This window comes from Maniola hyperantus, chromosome 23, assembly GCF_902806685.2.
Source record: "Maniola hyperantus chromosome 23, iAphHyp1.2, whole genome shotgun sequence".
In the NCBI taxonomy this organism is placed as follows: Eukaryota; Metazoa; Arthropoda; class Insecta; order Lepidoptera; family Nymphalidae; genus Maniola; species Maniola hyperantus.
This window is the reverse complement of record NC_048558.1, coordinates 1,861,586-1,879,141: the sequence shown is the minus strand read 5'-3', so window position 1 is coordinate 1,879,141 and position 17,556 is coordinate 1,861,586. Positions and strand designations below refer to the sequence as shown.

At 40.1% G+C, this 17,556-nt stretch overlaps 1 protein-coding gene across 14 annotated transcripts in view; it reads left to right on the top strand.

The window, feature by feature from the left end:
* The window catches only part of Itpr (Inositol 1,4,5,-trisphosphate receptor), a 99,374-nt gene that overhangs the window by 67,178 nt on the left and 14,640 nt on the right, over positions 1 to 17,556 (top strand). For 6 of the 14 annotated variants that reach the window (XM_069506436.1, XM_069506432.1, XM_069506434.1 and 3 more), the window contains 18 exons: positions 1,279 to 1,418; positions 1,737 to 1,814; positions 3,960 to 4,071; positions 4,744 to 4,886; positions 5,335 to 5,525; positions 6,606 to 6,717; positions 7,359 to 7,464; positions 8,627 to 8,656; positions 9,665 to 9,805; positions 10,247 to 10,338; positions 10,895 to 11,021; positions 12,004 to 12,114; positions 12,694 to 12,836; positions 13,597 to 13,777; positions 14,826 to 15,055; positions 15,575 to 15,673; positions 16,625 to 16,762; positions 17,352 to 17,544. In XM_069506436.1, the coding sequence (XP_069362537.1) occupies positions 1,279 to 1,418; positions 1,737 to 1,814; positions 3,960 to 4,071; positions 4,744 to 4,886; positions 5,335 to 5,525; positions 6,606 to 6,717; positions 7,359 to 7,464; positions 8,627 to 8,656; positions 9,665 to 9,805; positions 10,247 to 10,338; positions 10,895 to 11,021; positions 12,004 to 12,114; positions 12,694 to 12,836; positions 13,597 to 13,777; positions 14,826 to 15,055; positions 15,575 to 15,673; positions 16,625 to 16,762; positions 17,352 to 17,544 (2,367 nt within the window). Of the gene's footprint in view, positions 1 to 1,278; positions 1,419 to 1,736; positions 1,815 to 3,950; positions 4,072 to 4,743; positions 4,887 to 5,334; positions 5,526 to 6,605; positions 6,718 to 7,358; positions 7,465 to 8,626; positions 8,657 to 9,664; positions 9,806 to 10,246; positions 10,339 to 10,894; positions 11,022 to 12,003; positions 12,115 to 12,693; positions 12,837 to 13,596; positions 13,778 to 14,825; positions 15,056 to 15,574; positions 15,674 to 16,624; positions 16,763 to 17,351; positions 17,545 to 17,556 lie in introns of all 14 variants that reach the window. The other 8 variants (XM_069506441.1, XM_069506440.1, XM_069506439.1 and 5 more) reach the window with 5 other exon arrangements.

The following is a 17,556-nucleotide window of genomic DNA, read 5'->3' as shown; positions in this document are numbered from 1 at the left end:
ATAAATTAACTATGGTCTAACATCTTTTTACGGTCCACTGCTGGGTCTCTTCATACAATGAGGGAATTTTGGCTATGAGTATGTAGATTGTGTAATAGTAAATATTTTCAAAAATAAAAAATATTTTCATTTCACATTTTATTCCTTTACCTACCTTCCCGCGGCTTCGTCCGCGTAAAATTTAGTAATTTTATTTCGACTTCTTTTCCATGTATGGGAGCCCCCTTTATTTAATTTAATTTAATTTTTATTATTTTTATTATAGCGGCAATAGAAATACATTCTGTGAACATTTCAACTGTCTACCTATTACGGCTTACGAGATACAGCCCGCTGACAGATGGACGTACAGACAGCGGAGGCTTAGTAATAGGGTCCCGTTGGCACCCCTTGGGCACGGAACCCTAAAAACGAGCGGAACCGCGGGAAAAAGCTAGTTCGTAATATATTAAATACCACAGTATAAGGTTTTTATTTTACTATACAACTACAGTGTAGGCATAAATCGGCATTAGCCGAAAAGACTTTACTGTTTTTTTTTCTTTGGAGTTTCTAGTTTACCGTCTCGTCCCGTCTCTTTTACGCTCGCACTATTAGGCATATATCCGTCCTTCTTCCACTCTTCTGTGCAGGACGAGGTAGTGCAAAATATAACCGTCTCTTTTTCGTGCGCAACTGAAGCTGAGGTTATTAGTTCACCGTCCTTTACTCTCTGTTGTGTGAGGTTAAAATACTATCTATGCGTTTATGGGTGTTGAGTCTTTCGGCGCTGACGCAGCGTGCCATTAATAAACATCGAATTTGATATAAGTAACCTATCTACCTATTTTTCTTCTAATATCATTGGTGCGAACGAACTGCACGTATTTTTTTTTCCTCGGAATTGAAAGTGCAGTTGCACTAAACAAGGGCGTGCGAGGCGTCAGAGGCGCGGGGTGCCAGCGGACACCTGTCTTCGCTTCGAACAAAAAAGCATTCGCGGTGCATTGGGCGAACACAGTGTACACGTCTATCATGTGTAAATTGTACAAAGTTATTTAAAACTAGCTGATCCCCGCGGCTTCGCCCGCGTGTATATAATATAGCCTATGTCACTCAGGAATAATGTACCTTTCTATTGGTGAAAGAGTTTTCAAAGTCGGTTCTGTAGTTCCAGAGATTACCCCCTACAAACAAACTTAACGACGTTACCTCTTTATAATATTAGTATAGATACCAGTGCCAGTAATTACAGTCTTTTTATAAACACATCACCAACCCTCGAATGTTATATCCTAGGCACATCAACAGAAGTGCGGCCGATCAAACCGTCCAACAGCGCAAAGTATGCGTGGGTCAACTACGTCACGGATGTCCTGATGCATACCATATGCACCTTCTTCAACTCGCCCTTCAGCGACCAGAGCACCACTGTTCAGGTGAGAACATATCCATACTAATATAATAAACTAGATGATGCCCGCGACTTCGTCCCATGGATTTAGGTTTTTGAGAATCCCGTGGGAACTCTTTAATTTTCCGGGATAAAAAGTAGCCTATGTCCTTCCCTGGGTTACTAACTATGTCAGTACCAAATTTCGTCAAAATCGGTTGAACGGTGAAAAGCTAGCAGACAGACAGACACTTTCGCATTTATAATATTAGTATGGATGAGACAGGGTATTTTTCTGTTATAGTATAACTAGATAAACATTTTTAGAAATTTGGTTTTAAGTGCAGTTTTGCGTTGTTGCAAGGTTTCAGAGGACGTTAAAAAAACCCGAATAGACTTCTTTCTAATATACGAGACAACGCCAGTTCCCTTCGGCGATCTCGTAAGTGCGTTGTAGGTACATCGCTAAAGGATTTGATTATTTGTTGATAGTTGATATGTATGGGCATTTTTAAGCTCGGTCTTATTAGGGCGTTTGTGCGCTCATATTCGTATTCGTTTTCGTAAAAGTAGTTCATAGTGGCTGTCATATAAACTGTATGTGCCATTGTGCACTCATTTGGTTCGTATTTTCACGGATCCGTATAAATACGAATCAATTGAGTGCACAAGCGAACGTACATTTTGTATGACGGCCACTTCGAAACGTATTTTTACGAATATTTAGATTTTAAATACAAGAACAAGAGACTCGTGCTGTCTTGCTCATAATTCCCGCGCACAGTACGCGGCCGAAAGTAATGTACATCGGCCTTTTCCATGACATTTCGGCTTTGTAGAGCGTTGTCTATGTCACTCATACCGATATGACGTTTTGTCGGTCTCAACGCCAGAGACAGTGTTCTACAAATCTGGTATCTCCTTCTAAAGGTCGATGTACATTACTTTCGGCCGCGTACTGTACAAAAGATGGCGCGTATTCAACAACCAATAGCGGATTCAAAAATAAGATTTCTGCGCATGTACATCGGTGTAACTTATAAAAGTGGTAATAAAGTAATTCTATAAGATGTAAAGTTATGTACTTTGCTAGATTACGTTTTGTAGTAATCGCTTCTATGTCTAATTCAACTTTATTGAACATTTCACCAATGTCCAGTACCAAAACCAAGTACAGTATAGCCGGTAAGAAATATTGTACATCAACCTTTAGAATGAGACTAGCTTATGCTCGCGACTTCGTCCGCGTGGGACGAATTACATTAAAATTAAATTAAATTACAAATTAAATTACACGAATTTACACAAATTTCAAACCTCTGTTTCACCCCCTTAGGAGTTGAATTTTCAAAAATCCTTTCTTAGCGGATGCCTACGTCATAATAGCTATCTGCATGCCGAATTTCAGCCCGATCCGTTCAGTAGTTTGAGTTGTGCGTTGATAGATCAGTCAGTCACTTATGTGACGTTTTGTCGGTCTCAACGACAGATACAACGCTCTACGAAACCGCTATCTCTTTCTAAAGATCGATGTGCAATATTTTCTGCCGCGCACTGTACTGCAATCTCAAAGCTAGAAAAATGTAAAATCTAACTTGTGTTTTTGTGTGTTAAAAACGTTGGTATTTTTTTTAAAGAAAAATGATAAAATGTATACATTATTAGAACTCTTTATAAGATATTAGATGATCCGCCCGCCTTCGCTCGACACATAATGGGGCCGATTCTCTTGTACACAATCTCTAAACTAAACTAAATTAACAGGTCTAAATTTAGTGTCATTCTTTTCCGCAAGCAAAATTATGAAAGGATAGCATTAGATTTAGACGTGCCATTTTAGTTTAGTTTAGAGATTGTGTACAATGGAATTAGCCACAATATTATATTATAACCAACTTCTGGATAAAGTATGTTTTTAATGGTAAAAGAATTAAAATCGGTTCAGTGATTAATTTCAGAGTTCAGCGATTGCAAACAAACTTCCTGCTTGTAATATTAGTTTAGATTTACATCATCCAGTGTTCTGGTTCAAGTATTTTTATTTTTCTAATACTGATACTATGTTTATTTTGCTGCAATGGATTAACCATAACGTAAGTAATAAAAAGAATTTTTTTTTCGAAAACAAAATACGTGCGCTGTATATATACATTCTGTATGTATATACATGCTGTATGTATAACTGATGAACGTTCATAATTTTGGTGTCAATATAATTTTTTTTAGTAGATGTTCGTAAGGGATATTGGAAAAGAATTTTTATTATTTTATTTTGAGCAGTTTGCAGATGAGCTAATCTTGTCTTGGCAACACTTCCCCAGACTTCAATTAAGTATATTAAGTGTGGTTTAGTTAGGGTATTATAGATAGTGTAACTTTCCCTTGTATTATCGTTTTTCCGATAGGGTTTAATCTGCGCATGTTTTCTCAATTCATATATTAATTCTTCCCGCGCTTCTTTTGCTTGTTCTCAGGTGGAAGAAGCGCCGGAACTAGCTCTTAGTTTTAAGATGTGATGTGTGGCACAGTTGTGTAAATAAACGTCTTTTCTTTCTTTCTTTCTTTCAATTGTCAACAGACCCGTCAGTCGATCTTCGTGAAGCTCCTACAAACTACATTCAGCATCTACAAATGCCCGTGGCTCACTCCTCCGCAAAAACTCAACGTAGAGAAATGTATACGGACACTAAGTGAAGTTGGTAAGTTGCATGTTTTGGTCGATTGGTTCTTTTATTTCCTTTTTTTTGCGGTTTTTAGACTCGTTTTTACCCCTACCATGTTAGTCCGCTTCCATCTTGGGCTACATCATCACTTATCAGGTGAGATTTCAGTCAAGGGCTAACTTGTATCTGAGTAAAGTAAAAAGTTCAAACAGCAATAGATAAATAGTATGTTACGACTTAACATTAGCAATCGGTGACGGGACCCTGCTGCTCGATTGCGGTAGAATGACAGCTCGCAATCACCTCTGATTGGTTGACACTCGCTCACTATTGGCTACAATGCATTGTTGCACCAAGAATCGCACAAATTCAGCCAATCACAACAATTGAGATTGTAATAATGATTGATGCAGGTTTTACGAAATCTGAATCTACTGATCTACAGAAGTTGGGATCCAACCCGAAATCGATCGACGCGCCTGAAGAAGTTTTTTACTTCAAGCAGATATGCTATTAAAATTAGGATGTCGGTGACGGGTCCTTAACCTTTTCACCCAACCCAAGATTGCCCAATGCGCCTAAAGAAGTTATCACTTCAAACAGATATACTATTAACATCAGCATGTTGGTGACGCGACTGTAACCTTTTTACCAATCCCGAAATCGCCCAACGTGCCTTAAGAAGTTTCACTTCAATAAATCTTTCAGCCAAAACCAGAAGCATAGCAATCCCATTGGAGCTAGAAGCGAAAATACAAACGGTGTTCGAGAAGGCCGCAGCGTTGTCGCGGCAGACCAGCAAATGGCTCCTGGCTTCCAAAACTGCCAAACTGGAAAAAATGGCTTCACAGGTATTAACGTTGGATTGTCTAAATATATAAAAGGAAAAGGTGACTTACTGACTGATCTATCAACGCACAGATCAAACTACTAGACGGATCGGGTTAAAATTTGGTATGCAGATAGCTATTATGACTTAGCCATCCGCTAAATAAATAAATAAATAAATAAAATAAAATGTTTTTATTTCGACCAACAAGGATCATATTGCTAAGAAAGGATTTTTGAAAATTCAACCTCTAATGGTGAAATAGGGGTTTGAAATTTGTGTAGTCCACGCGGACGAAGTCGCGAGCATAAGCTAGTTCAGTAGTAGATATATTTATTGACCGTTCACTGTAACTTGACGCTTGAATTTATGTTGGCACATGAGTCAGTCATTCAACAATAGAATTTCCAAAAACTTGTCCAACTATTTATACTATAACACTTCAATAAGTAGTTTTTGATCAATTGCAGACAAACCTCCAAAACGACAGATCGGTAATGGAGGGTCTGCAAGAGATCGTGGCACTTTTAGAAGAGCAACTCCGCCCACTACTTCAAGCGGAGCAATCTCTTCTAGTGGATATCCTTTACAAGCCGCATCGCCTGTTCACCAGCTCGGGGGAGTTGTCGCATCCAGACACCAGCGGGATCTTTATATCCAGGTAATTATTCCACTTCTGATGTTTATAATCTTGACAATCCATTCCGTCAGTCTGTGCGCGTTCACTGCTGGACTCTGCCTTTTAGAGAGGCGCCACCACACATGCTCCTCCGCCTTGATCATCCACCCGCTTCCCGACTCCTCCTTCAGGTCATCAGTCCAGCGAGCTTGAGGGTCGTCCCACACTGCGCTTACCGGTACGCGGTCTTCACTCCAGAACACGTCTGCCCCATCGGCCGTCGCGTCGATTCTGCGGCAGACATAACATATCCACTACCACTTGCTAATCCTAAGTTTTTTAGACTTGCAAAAGTTAATTTTTAAAATAATAGGAATTCGTCTGCAGGGCGATTGTCTAAAACCTGCATCAATCATTATTACAATCTCAATTGTTCTGATTGGCTGAAATTGTGCGATTCTTGTTGCAACAATGCATTGTGGCCAATAGTGAGCGAGCATTAACCAATCAGAGATGATTGCGATCGTGACATTGTAGCTGTCAAACAACCGCGGTAGGGCCCCAGTTTTGTAAAGTTATTAACTTGTTTAACAAACGTTTCTTTTTTAACTTTTTTATAAACAATGATATGCGGGGCGTTATCTCGACCACTCGGTCGAGATAACGCCCCGCACACCCGCACGTCTCCCGCGCTCGCCCGCACCGGGTTAGAGCGGGGGCTGTACAGGTGTGGGGCGTCCCCATTTCTATTACCATCTCGAACTATATGATATTATTTCCGTTAGTAACATAGTGGCACCGATTCCGTTGTCTTTCTCTAAACTAAATTTAGAGTATCTGCATCGTTTTCTTTTTAACAATGCTAAAAAGGGACAGAACATAACCTTAACATTTAAAGACTCTAAATTTTAGTGCACGCTACAAATTTAAACAGTAGGCTCGCGACTGTCCGCTAAAATCACGGATTTTACCATCTCAAAATTAAATTTAAAACTGTCAAACTGCGTCTGTCCTTTTCATTTTACATTAGTAAGAAGAGTATGCGAATACTCTAAAATTAGGTTGTGCTCAGAATCAGTACCAATGTATGATTTACGAAACATGAAAATAACTTTGTTTTAGACTGATTCGGCACACGAAGAAGCTTCTGGAAGAAAAAGAAGAGAAGTTGTGCGTCAAAGTGTTGCGTACACTTCGAGAAATGATGGCCACAGACCCTGAGTATGGGGAGAAGGTAACTTTTTCAAAAATTATAATTGTGTATTGTCATATTTCTCCTTTTATATAGTGTCCCGCGATTTGTGGATTTATGGTTTTAAAAATCCCTTTGATTTTCCGGTATAAAAGGAAGCCTATTTATTATGTCACTCTCCAGATCTTTTTATATCCATCCAAAAATCACGCCGCTCAGTTATTCCGTTGCGGCATGATTGAAGGACATACCAGCAAACAAACACTATCACGTTTATAATAAGGGTAGTGATTTAAATAATTTTTATTTTTTAATCTTTATTCTTTTTTTGAGGTTTCGTACCTCAAAAGGAAAAAAGGAATTTTTATAGGATCACTTTATTGTCTGTCTGTCCGTCTTGTCTGTCAAGAAAACTTTAAATTTGTTGATTTATTCGTCAGAAATACTGATTGTAAAAGTTTAATTAAAAAATAAAAAATTAGATCGCTTTCTTTCAATAAAAAATGTGTTTTTCTTCCATATAAACAGTCCCCTGTCACAGTTTTTCAAAATATCGTCAATATCTCCCAAAAAAAAAAAAATGTGTGAGCTTTTCGAAGATTGATATTTCATTTATATTTCAATTATTGATGATTGAATTATCTCTATTAAAAAAAAATTAAACATTAATCTTTATGTTGTAGGGAAACCAGTTGCGCAGCGAGCTTTTATCACAGTACTTTGTCGACCGCAAGTCCGAACCTAAAATACTGAGTCCGCCAAGCCTCTTGGTTACCCACGGACCCGGCGGTAAGTGAAAACTATTTTCTGGAGAGGTTCTTTAGAATACATTCGTGCTAAAGAAGTTAAAAAGTGATAATATACTACAGTTCTTGCAATTCACGAAGGCGAGTGGCTCATGCTTGTGTTTAAGTTGTATCGGTATAAGTAACGTACACAGAATGTGTGCGTTTGCGAACGCTTGCTCGCGACTGATTGGTCCGACGTGCACGCACACTTACGCAATGCCCGTGTATCCGAAGTAAAGTCCACTCGCCTTCGTAAATTGCAAGAACTGTACGCTGTTTAAAGTTGTACGAATCATTGGTCTATTTTGACAGAGAAGTATTAAAAGATATAACACCAACACAATAATAAAGATATAACAGCAAAACAAGTAGTCTATCCTTTATTGATAAAAAGATACCCGGGGAACGAACACTACTGTCGCCCAATTCGTCTCCTCACACCCCATGCTACAAAAATAAAATTAAATCTAATCTGATCACGAGGTATATGACTGACTGTGCACTGTACAGATACAGATCTCAGTAGGATTTGTGTATTTAATCCTTAGTATCCTGCGCAAACAGCCATTCTGCAACTTCAGATTGGTGTACTTGTTTTGCGCGTACTATACAGGGTGTAACCAGAACGCTAGTAAAAACTTAGGGCTATTGTGGCTAATTCCGTTGTACACAATCTCTAATCTAAACTAAACTGGCACGTCTAAATCTATTGCTATCACTTTCATAATGTTGCTTGCGGAAAAGGATAGCACTATATTTAGACATGTTTAGAATCGGTCCCATTGTTATACTACCTAAACACAATCCAATACCAATAACTATTTGCCTCATTTTGTAGTTTTAATGATTTAGTATTTTTCAAACCCGCAAGTCAATGCCCCGCCCCGCTTACGACGCGGCATTGACTCCGAGTGGCTTACTTACACAACTTTCGTTGACCCCTAGCGTCAGTCAGATGTTTTATTGCAATATATCGTAAACTTTTACAAAACTATAGGTTTTTTTTTTTTACTTTTTTATACTTTAAAACAATATGATGATCTGTCTCTTTCCTAATGCAAAACAGACTAGTCACTAGTGTGATCTTACGCTTTATGGTATTCCTGTTAGAAGCTATAATAGTTTAGCAAAACGTTTGATTTGTTTCCACGACGCATGCTCAGCAGAAACTGTGCCACACCAGCCGAAGACAGGTGGGTCCATTACATTTAACCCATTTCACCTGCTTTATGTGTTTTAGCAGCTAGATTTAGGTTCCAGACAGGCACAGACGAGAAAAATAAATAAAATCAAAAAATACCCCTTTTACCACACTGTAGCATTGCTACCTTTCTCTTTCACACACACCAGCGCGTGAAATCTAATTGTCCTTCTCGCGCTGTTACGTAATCACGGCGCGATTCCGTAAGTGCGAAAAGGACAATTAGCTTTCACGCGCTGGTGTGTGTGAAAGAGAAGGGAAGCAATGCTACAACACCTATTTTCTTCAGCCTACTCGCCTAACTCCTTCCAATAGCATCATCTTGGAATCTACGTTGTCAAGATATCGAAGTTCAGTTTCAAAAGAAAAGTTAAACTTGCTTAAAAAAATTCGGGGTGCTTAACAGAGCGAAATTATACTTTGTACACAAGCACAGGCTCCTATTACACAAATCACAAACTCTGCTCTATATGGCTCACCTACGCATCCAAGTATAGTATGCCACAGGTCGACATGGCAATTGGGGAGGGAACGCCCCGCACACCCGCACAGCCCCCGCGTTAACCGACTGCGGGGGATGAATCTCAAATTGCCTCGGTCAGATATGGTGTTCTCCAAATATCTCCATACAATATATTCAAGCAGAATGTCGCACGTGTTTTCCCCACTTGCGGAATTCTGATAGATTTGTCCTTAACTCAGGGGGACGCCAGACTGCATTGTGAAAAAAAAAATACTGACTGATGGATTCCGATAGATTTGTCCCTAAACTCAAGGGGACACCAAAATGCATTGTGAAAAGAATGAAATTACTTGCAACCCTCTCTAAAAAGTATGTTTCGGTAATCACCGACCCAACACTGACTGACGAAAACTTTTGTGTAGGTACGAAATATTTTTCAGCATCCTATGTCAAATCAGGCGTTACCTAGCATGATTTCCTTGTTTTTTTTTTTCAAGTTTTATGAAATAGAAGCCCTGATTGAAACTGATTGTACAGCGAAGGTGTTGCTGCGCACGGGGCAGAGCCTGGCGCAGGTTCAGGCGCACCTGGACAAAGAGGGCGCGTCCGACCTGGTGGTGGAGCTGGTCATCAACAGCACCAACCGCCCGGCCATCTTCCTAGAGGCGATACAGCTGGGTGAGTGTCATCTCATCAGAATCAACGTCATTATCTTTGTAGTAGGTTAGTCACCATTGAGATTAACCGTCATGACCGAATTTCGTTTAGAAGAAAGAACATTCAATACTTTAACGCCAGTGTCCTATGTGATTTTACCTATCTGTGGATACGGTTGGTTATAAATGTTAATTGGAAGGTTGTAATAGTTAGATACTGGTTGGTCTGGGATCGGTATGGGGATGGAGGAGCCGATCTAGGTAGGTAGGTTAGGTTTTGCCTGGCCTAGTTACTTTTTATTATATTAATAGTTCTACTAGTTGTTGATACATATTAAATCTAAATATGAAGTTCTCGTGCATTCTATGAACTCATACCACCAGCATCAGTGAATCCTCGGGATATTAACTTTCCACCTGATCTAACTTATGTATATGAATATAAGTAAATTGTTTCATATAGGCATCGCACTCCTGGAAGGCGGTAACCCAATAATTCAACGCAGCATCTTCACAAAGTTACAAAACGGCGAAATATCGAACGCATTTTTGAAGGTAATCCCAGTTTTATTTATACCTATAATCAATACACTTAAATTTTACACTTAAAAATCAGTTTTTTTTTTAAATTTATTATCAAATCAAAATACAATTCAAAAAGCATAGTCTAAAAACACCGAAAAAACCACACGGGGTTTGTCCTCAGTGGCTAGTTGCAACGATTAGGTATTAACTAATTACTTAAAGAAATAATCCAGTTGTGAGAAAAACATAGGTAAGTACTGCTACAGGATGTATAGAACGCGAAGAATCAAGTATGTAACATATAATCTATATTTATAGTTTTTCTATATTCGGAATCTATTGGCACTCAACATTAGCATGTCGGTGACGCGACCTTGAAGTTTTTGTTTTTACCCATCCCAAAATTGCCTAACTCGTCTAAAGAACTTTTCACTTTAACAATACTTTACAGTACTACAACTTTTATAAGTTGCCCCGATGTACTTGCGCAGAAATCTTATTTTTAACCGACTTCCAAAAAGGAGGTCAAGTGAAGTTCACTAGCCTTCGTGAATTGCAAGAACTGTACTCAAGTAATGGTCTCTAGGTATTCTACGACAAAATGCGCGAGGCTCAGCAGGAGATTCGCTCGCTCGCCGTCAACAGCACCACCACGACCACCACAGACAAGCGCTCCTCATCCACAGACAAACATAAACCCAACCACACTGATGGTAACTATCTAATTACATCATCATACTAAAAAGCCGTGATAGCCTAGCGGTTAGGACGTCCGCCTTCTAATCGGAGGTCGGGGGTTCGATCCCGGGCACGCACCTCTAACTTTTCGGACTCATGTGCGTTTTAATTAATTAAATATCACTTGCTTTAACGGTGAAGGAAAAACATCGTGAGGAAACCTGCATGCCTGAGAGTTCTCCATAATGTTCTCAAAGGTGTGCGAAGTCTACCAATCCGCACATGGCCAGCGTGGTAGAGTATGGCGAAAACCCTTTTCACTCTGAGAGGAGACCCGTGCTCTGTAGTGAGCCGGTGATGGGTTGATCCTGAAGACTAAAAATCGGAAATAAAAAAATATATATCACTCCTATAACATAAAAATATATAGGTCATGCCAACATCTTCCTAATCCAAAACCTGCCTTCATCCATACTCTATACTAATACTATAAATGCGAAAGTGTGTCTGTATGTCTGTCTGTTTGTCTGCTATCTTTTCACGGCCCAACAGTCAAACCGATTTTGATGAAATTTAGAACAGAGTTAGCTTATGTTCCGAATAAGGACATAGGCTACTTTTTATCCCGGAAAATCATAGAGTTCCCGTGGGATTTAAAAAAAAACCTAAATCCACGCGAACGAATTCGCGGGCATCATCTGGTAATAAATAAATTAAACTTAAGATTTCTAGCAACAAAGACTGATACATGTAAAATACATTACGCTAAAATATACTTGTAAGATTTTTCAAAAAAATTAGTTTGTAAATGGGGCCGATTCTCTAGTACACGATCTCTAAACTAAACTAAATTAACAGCTGTCTAAATCAAGTGCTATCCTTTTCCGCAAGCAACATTATGTAAGGGATAGCAATAGATTTAGACGTGCCATTTTAGTTTAGTTTAGAGATTGTGTACAACGGAATTAGCCACATTATTTGAAAAAAAAACTGTTCAATTGTATTGTATTCGGTCAGGCAAGCCGGCACCGGGCCCAATGGTGGTGGGCGAAGACATGGACGAGGAAGTGGCGGGTGCGTGCGCGTCCGCCGTGCACGCGTACTCCGATATACACACCATGTCGCATGGTACACACACTTTATCATTTTTCTATTTATAAGCTAATTGTTATGTTCTAGATGTAAGGGAGTTTGTGCACTCATCCGTGATTTGACGGATCCGTGAAAAAACACGAATCTTAAAAAATAATCTACATCCTTATCTCCAGCGTTCATCGAAACGTGAGAAATCTACTGATGCACATATGTATAAATTGACTTCCATATGTCTTTTTTAGGCTATTTTCTAAATGATAAATAGTATATTGGTTCTGTGGGTGAAACTGTGATAGCCTAGTGGTTAGGACGTCCGCCTCCTAATCGGAGGTCGGGGGTTCGATCCTGGGCACGCACCTCCAACTTGTCGGAGTTATGTGCGTTTTAAGTAATTAAATATCACTTGCTTGAACAGTGAAGGAAAACATCGTGAGGAGATCTGCATGCCTGAGAGTTCTCCATAATGTTCTCGAAGGTGTGTGAAGTATGCCAATCCGCACATGGCCAGCGTGGCAGACTATGGCCAACCCTTCTTACTCTGAGAGGAGATCCGTGCTCTGTAGTAAGCCGGCGATGCGTTGATCATGATGTTGATGATGATATTGGTTGTAGGTACCACAGTGTTAGAAGAGATAATGGCGGAGAAGAAACGTGAATCTGGCAACGCAGACGTGTTGCCGGCGAAGGTTGCCGTCATGAAGCCGATCCTACGCTTCCTGCAACTGCTGTGCGAGAACCACAATCCCAACCTGCAGGTATCAATCAATCAGCCCGTTTGTGTCCACTGTTGGGCATAGGCCTTTCCTTAAGCGTGCCACTACAAACAAATTTCTAATCTCTTGAGAAACCAGAAATTTTACGCAAACGAAATCTGTACCCTTATTATAAATGTGAAAGTGTGTTTGTTTGTTGGTTTGTCCTTCAATCACGTCGCAACAGTGGAACAGATTGACGTGATATTTTGCATGGGTATAGATAAAGACCTGGAGAGTGACATAATATGCTACTTTTTATCCCGGAAAATCAAAGAGTTCCCACGGGATTTTTAAAAACCTAAATCCACGCGGGAGAAGTCATCAGCTAGTTAGAAATAAAAATAAAAGTTCAATAACAACAATCTAAGTAAAGTTTGTATCCACTGTTGGGCAAAATATCTCGTATTTTTTTTAACTGATTAAATAGTTGGTTTCCAAAATTCATATTCAATATGGATGCCATCAATAGATCCTATATTTTACATACGAAACGCTTTGCGTCATCATTCCTTATATGCATGGCTAGAGTCTGGAATACTCTTCCTAGATCAGTGTTTCCTGTCAATTATAATCCGGGTATCTTTAAAACAAGAGTGAATAGGCACCTTCTAGGCAAACGCGTCCCATCTTAGGCCACATCATCACTTTCCATCAGGTGTGATCGTGGTCAAGCGTGCGCCTATATCGAATTAAAAAAAAATGCTATCAAATACCCTATTCAAGTAAACATATAGGTCTAAGGTATCATATTGTTGTCTAGAATCTACTTCGCAATCAAAACAACAAGTCGAACTTCAACCTCGTATCTGAGACGCTGATGTTCCTGGATTGCATTTGTGGGTCCACCACTGGAGGTCTGGGACTGCTGGGGCTGTACATCAACGAAGGGAATGTGGCACTTATCAACCAGACTCTGGAAACTCTCACGGAATACTGTCAAGGTCTGTATGGCGAATATCGACGCATTCGTACAGTACGCGGCCGAAAGTAATAAACATCGACCTTTAGAAGGAGATAGCAAAGTAGAGCACTGTCTCTGTCGTTGAGACGAACAAAACGTCAAATAGGTATGAGTGACAGAGAACGCTCTACAAAGCCGAAATGTCATTCTAAAGGCCGATATACATGTAACCCAAGCCATTCTTAACTATAGAACGCGACAAGTTTAGATGGCAATCAGGGTATGAGGCGGTGGGACGCCCTCCACACCCGCATGTCATCCGCGCTCGCCCACATCGGGTTAGCGTGGGTGTGCGGGGCGTCTCCACCCCAATTGTCATGTCGGCCTGTCGCTAGCTATAGATATGATTTGAAAATATACAAGACTAGATTCTGCTCGCGACTTCGTCCGCGTGGACTACATAAATTTCAATGCCCCATTTAACCCACTTAGGAGTAGAATTTCGTAAAATCCTTTCTTAGTGGATACCTCGTCTTTACAAAGAACACACCCTCCAAATTTCATGTCTCTAGGACCAGCAGTTTAGGCTGTGCGTTGATATATAAGTTAGTCAGGACTTTGAATCTAAATATATAAATGAAAAGGTGACTGACTGACTAATCTACCAACGCACAGCTCAAATTACTGGACGGATCGGGCTGAAATTCGGCATGCAGATAGCTATCATCACGTAGGCATCCGCTTAGAAAGGATTTTTGAAAGTTCAACCCCTAAGGGGGTAAAATAGGGGTTTGAAATTCATGTAGACCACGCGGACTAAGTAGCGGGAATAAGCTAGTTTTATATATACAGACTAGCTTATGCTCGCGACTTGCTCCGACTCCGCGTGGACTACACAAATTTCAAACCTCTATTTCACCCGCTTAGGGGTTGAATTTTCAAAAATCCTTTCTTAGCAGATGCCTACGTAATAATAGCTAACTGCATGCCAAATTTCAGCCCGATCCGTCCAGTAGTTTGAGCTGTGCGTTGATAGATCAGTCAGTCAGTCACCTTTTCCTTTTATATATTTACATGAATGTTTTCAGGGCCCTGCCACGAGAACCAGAATTGCATAGCGATGCACGACAGCAACGGCCTAGACATAATAACCGCTCTAATTCTCAACGACATCAACCCCCTCGGCAAAACCCGCATGGACCTCGTGCTGGAGCTCAAGAACAACGCGTCTAAACTCCTACTGGCCATCATGGAGTCTAGGAACGATTCCGAGAATAACGCTGAACGGATTCTGTATAATATGAACCCTAAGCAATTGGTGAGTGTTAAAAGGACATTGCTCTGGCCCCATACAAAGTTCGCCTAACCGTCCAACAGTCATAAAATATTGGTTATTGGGTTCAAAATACCCTATATATCCCAGAAAGCAGATTCAAACCACGGACACTTCTGAGAATTTATTTGTTCTCAAAAATATTTTCGAATTTGTAGTTAAAATCTAGAACAGTCGACTCACTACTCGCTTCCTTTATATAACTTCGTCCCTTCAGGTTCACCTGCTCGACTTGTTTTGCTACGAAGGTCGAGTAATAATTGAAAAAAATAAGAATTTAAATCGATTTTGTCCAAGATTTTCCTTTTTTTGTTTTACGGCCCTCGGTGGAAGTTTTTTATGCCTATCACAAACTTAATGCCACGACTGCAAAACAACATGCGACTTTTTTTCTTAAAATAGAAGATTTTTATTATTAAATGGCACATATATCATGTCTGTTCATTCTGGGGCACGCGTCCATATAATTTTTGTCCATCTCCTTTTCTATTTATATTTTTATAGGTCGACGTCGCATGCTCAGCCTTCCACCAGGAGAATTCAATGGAGGCGGATTCGGATTCGGAAGACGATGCGCCCATCCAAGGCGTATCTCCTAAAGAAGTTAGTAAAATTATATTTTTAGGGTTTTAACGTCGATAGAAATATTTCGTGGCCGTAAAAATGCATATTGTTTAAAAAATCTTGTCTTTCCTTAATTTTCTAAACTAAACTTTGATGTTAATTTTTTCCTGTTGCTTATTCGTGCACAGCAAGACAATCTCGCGCGGTAACTCGACAACACCATAACAACCCGAAATTTTTCAAAATATATTTTTTAGTCTTACTGAAGGAATATTTCCTTCCAAATGACGTTCAACGGTATGGGCTATGCGTTTTCTGTCAGTCTGACACAATTCTGTTTTATTTCTGTACTAGATGATGCCCGCGACTTCGTCCGCGTGGATTTAGGTTTTTAAAAATCCTGTGGGAACTCTTTGATTTTCCGGGATAAAAAGTAGCCTGTGTCACTCTCCAGGTCTTTAACTATACCCTTGCAAAAAATCACGTCGATCCATTGCGCCATTGCGACATGATTGAAGAATAAACCAATAAACGACGACGACCTCCCGGGCGCAGTGGTGAGCGCTGTGGTCTTAATAGTGGGAGGTCCCGGGTTCGATTCCTGGCAGGGGTTTGGAATGTTATAATTTCTAAATTTCTGGTCTGGTCTGGTGGGAGGCTTCGGCCGTGGCTAGGCTTACCACCCTACCGGCAAAGCCGTGCCGCCAAGCGATTTAGCGTTCCGGTACGATGCCGTGTAGAAACCAAAGGGGTATGGGTTTAATAAAAACTGCCATATCCCTTCCAGGTTAGCCCGCTATCATCTTAGACTGCATCATCACTTACCACCAGGTGAGATTGCAGTCAAGGGCTAACTTATATCTGAATAAAAAAAAAATAAAAAAAAAAACAACAAACAAAAAACCAACAAACGAACTTTCGCATTTATAATAGGGGTCGTGATTGATGGAGGGATTTTAGAATATAATAGATTGGTTTATGGGGTGTCAGGTCGGGCACAACATCTACATCCTGTGCCACCAGCTAGCGGAACACAACAAGGAGCTGGCGACACTGGTGCGAGCCTCGCCCTCCGGCCCGGCCGCGCCTGCGTTGCAGTACTACCGCACACACACTGCGCAGATTGAGGTGCGTACTGCACACATCGACATACAGTGCAGTGCGTGTACTAACTGTGTACACATGTCTTATATTGCACTGAATGTCGATTCACATTGGCAGCGAATCGAAGCGAATTAAAAAAATCATAGCATATTGACTTCCTCCACCACGTAAAGCACTTTCACGCTTTGACACGGTTTGATATTAGCTAATGTCAAATCGTGTTGTTTGATTAAAATTTCGCCTATAGATGATCATTTTACATCAGTCACACCCAACAGTGACTGTCGCTAAACATATCGTCTATTGGAAGCTTTACACTCATAAAGTATCTTTTCTGTGGTATCGCGATCAAATATTCATAGCACGGCCTGAACTTATTTGGTCATTTTGGCGGGACTTTGCATTGAAAAAATTTATTCGTTTTTTTTTAGTGGGAATTCTTTTACTCCACGAATACATATTATGAAATAATCTTTTAAAATTGATTCATCAAATTCATCTAAAATTTCTTGGTTGACTTAATTTTGAAAATTTAATTTTCTCTATATCTTCAAAGGTAGAGAGAGAGAACCCATAATTTTTGAGAAAATTTAACAATATTGTATCGCTATAGATCGTCCGCAAAGACCGAAGCATGGAGCAAATAGTGTTCCCGATCCCGGAAATATGCGAATACCTTCCCGCGGACAGCAAAAGCAGAGTCCTACAGACCGCGGAGAGGGATGAGAAGGGCAGCAAGGTGGCAGACTTCTTCTCGAGGCTGGACAACCTGTTCCACGAGATGAAGTGGCAGAAAAAGCTGCGCGGTAAGTATTCTA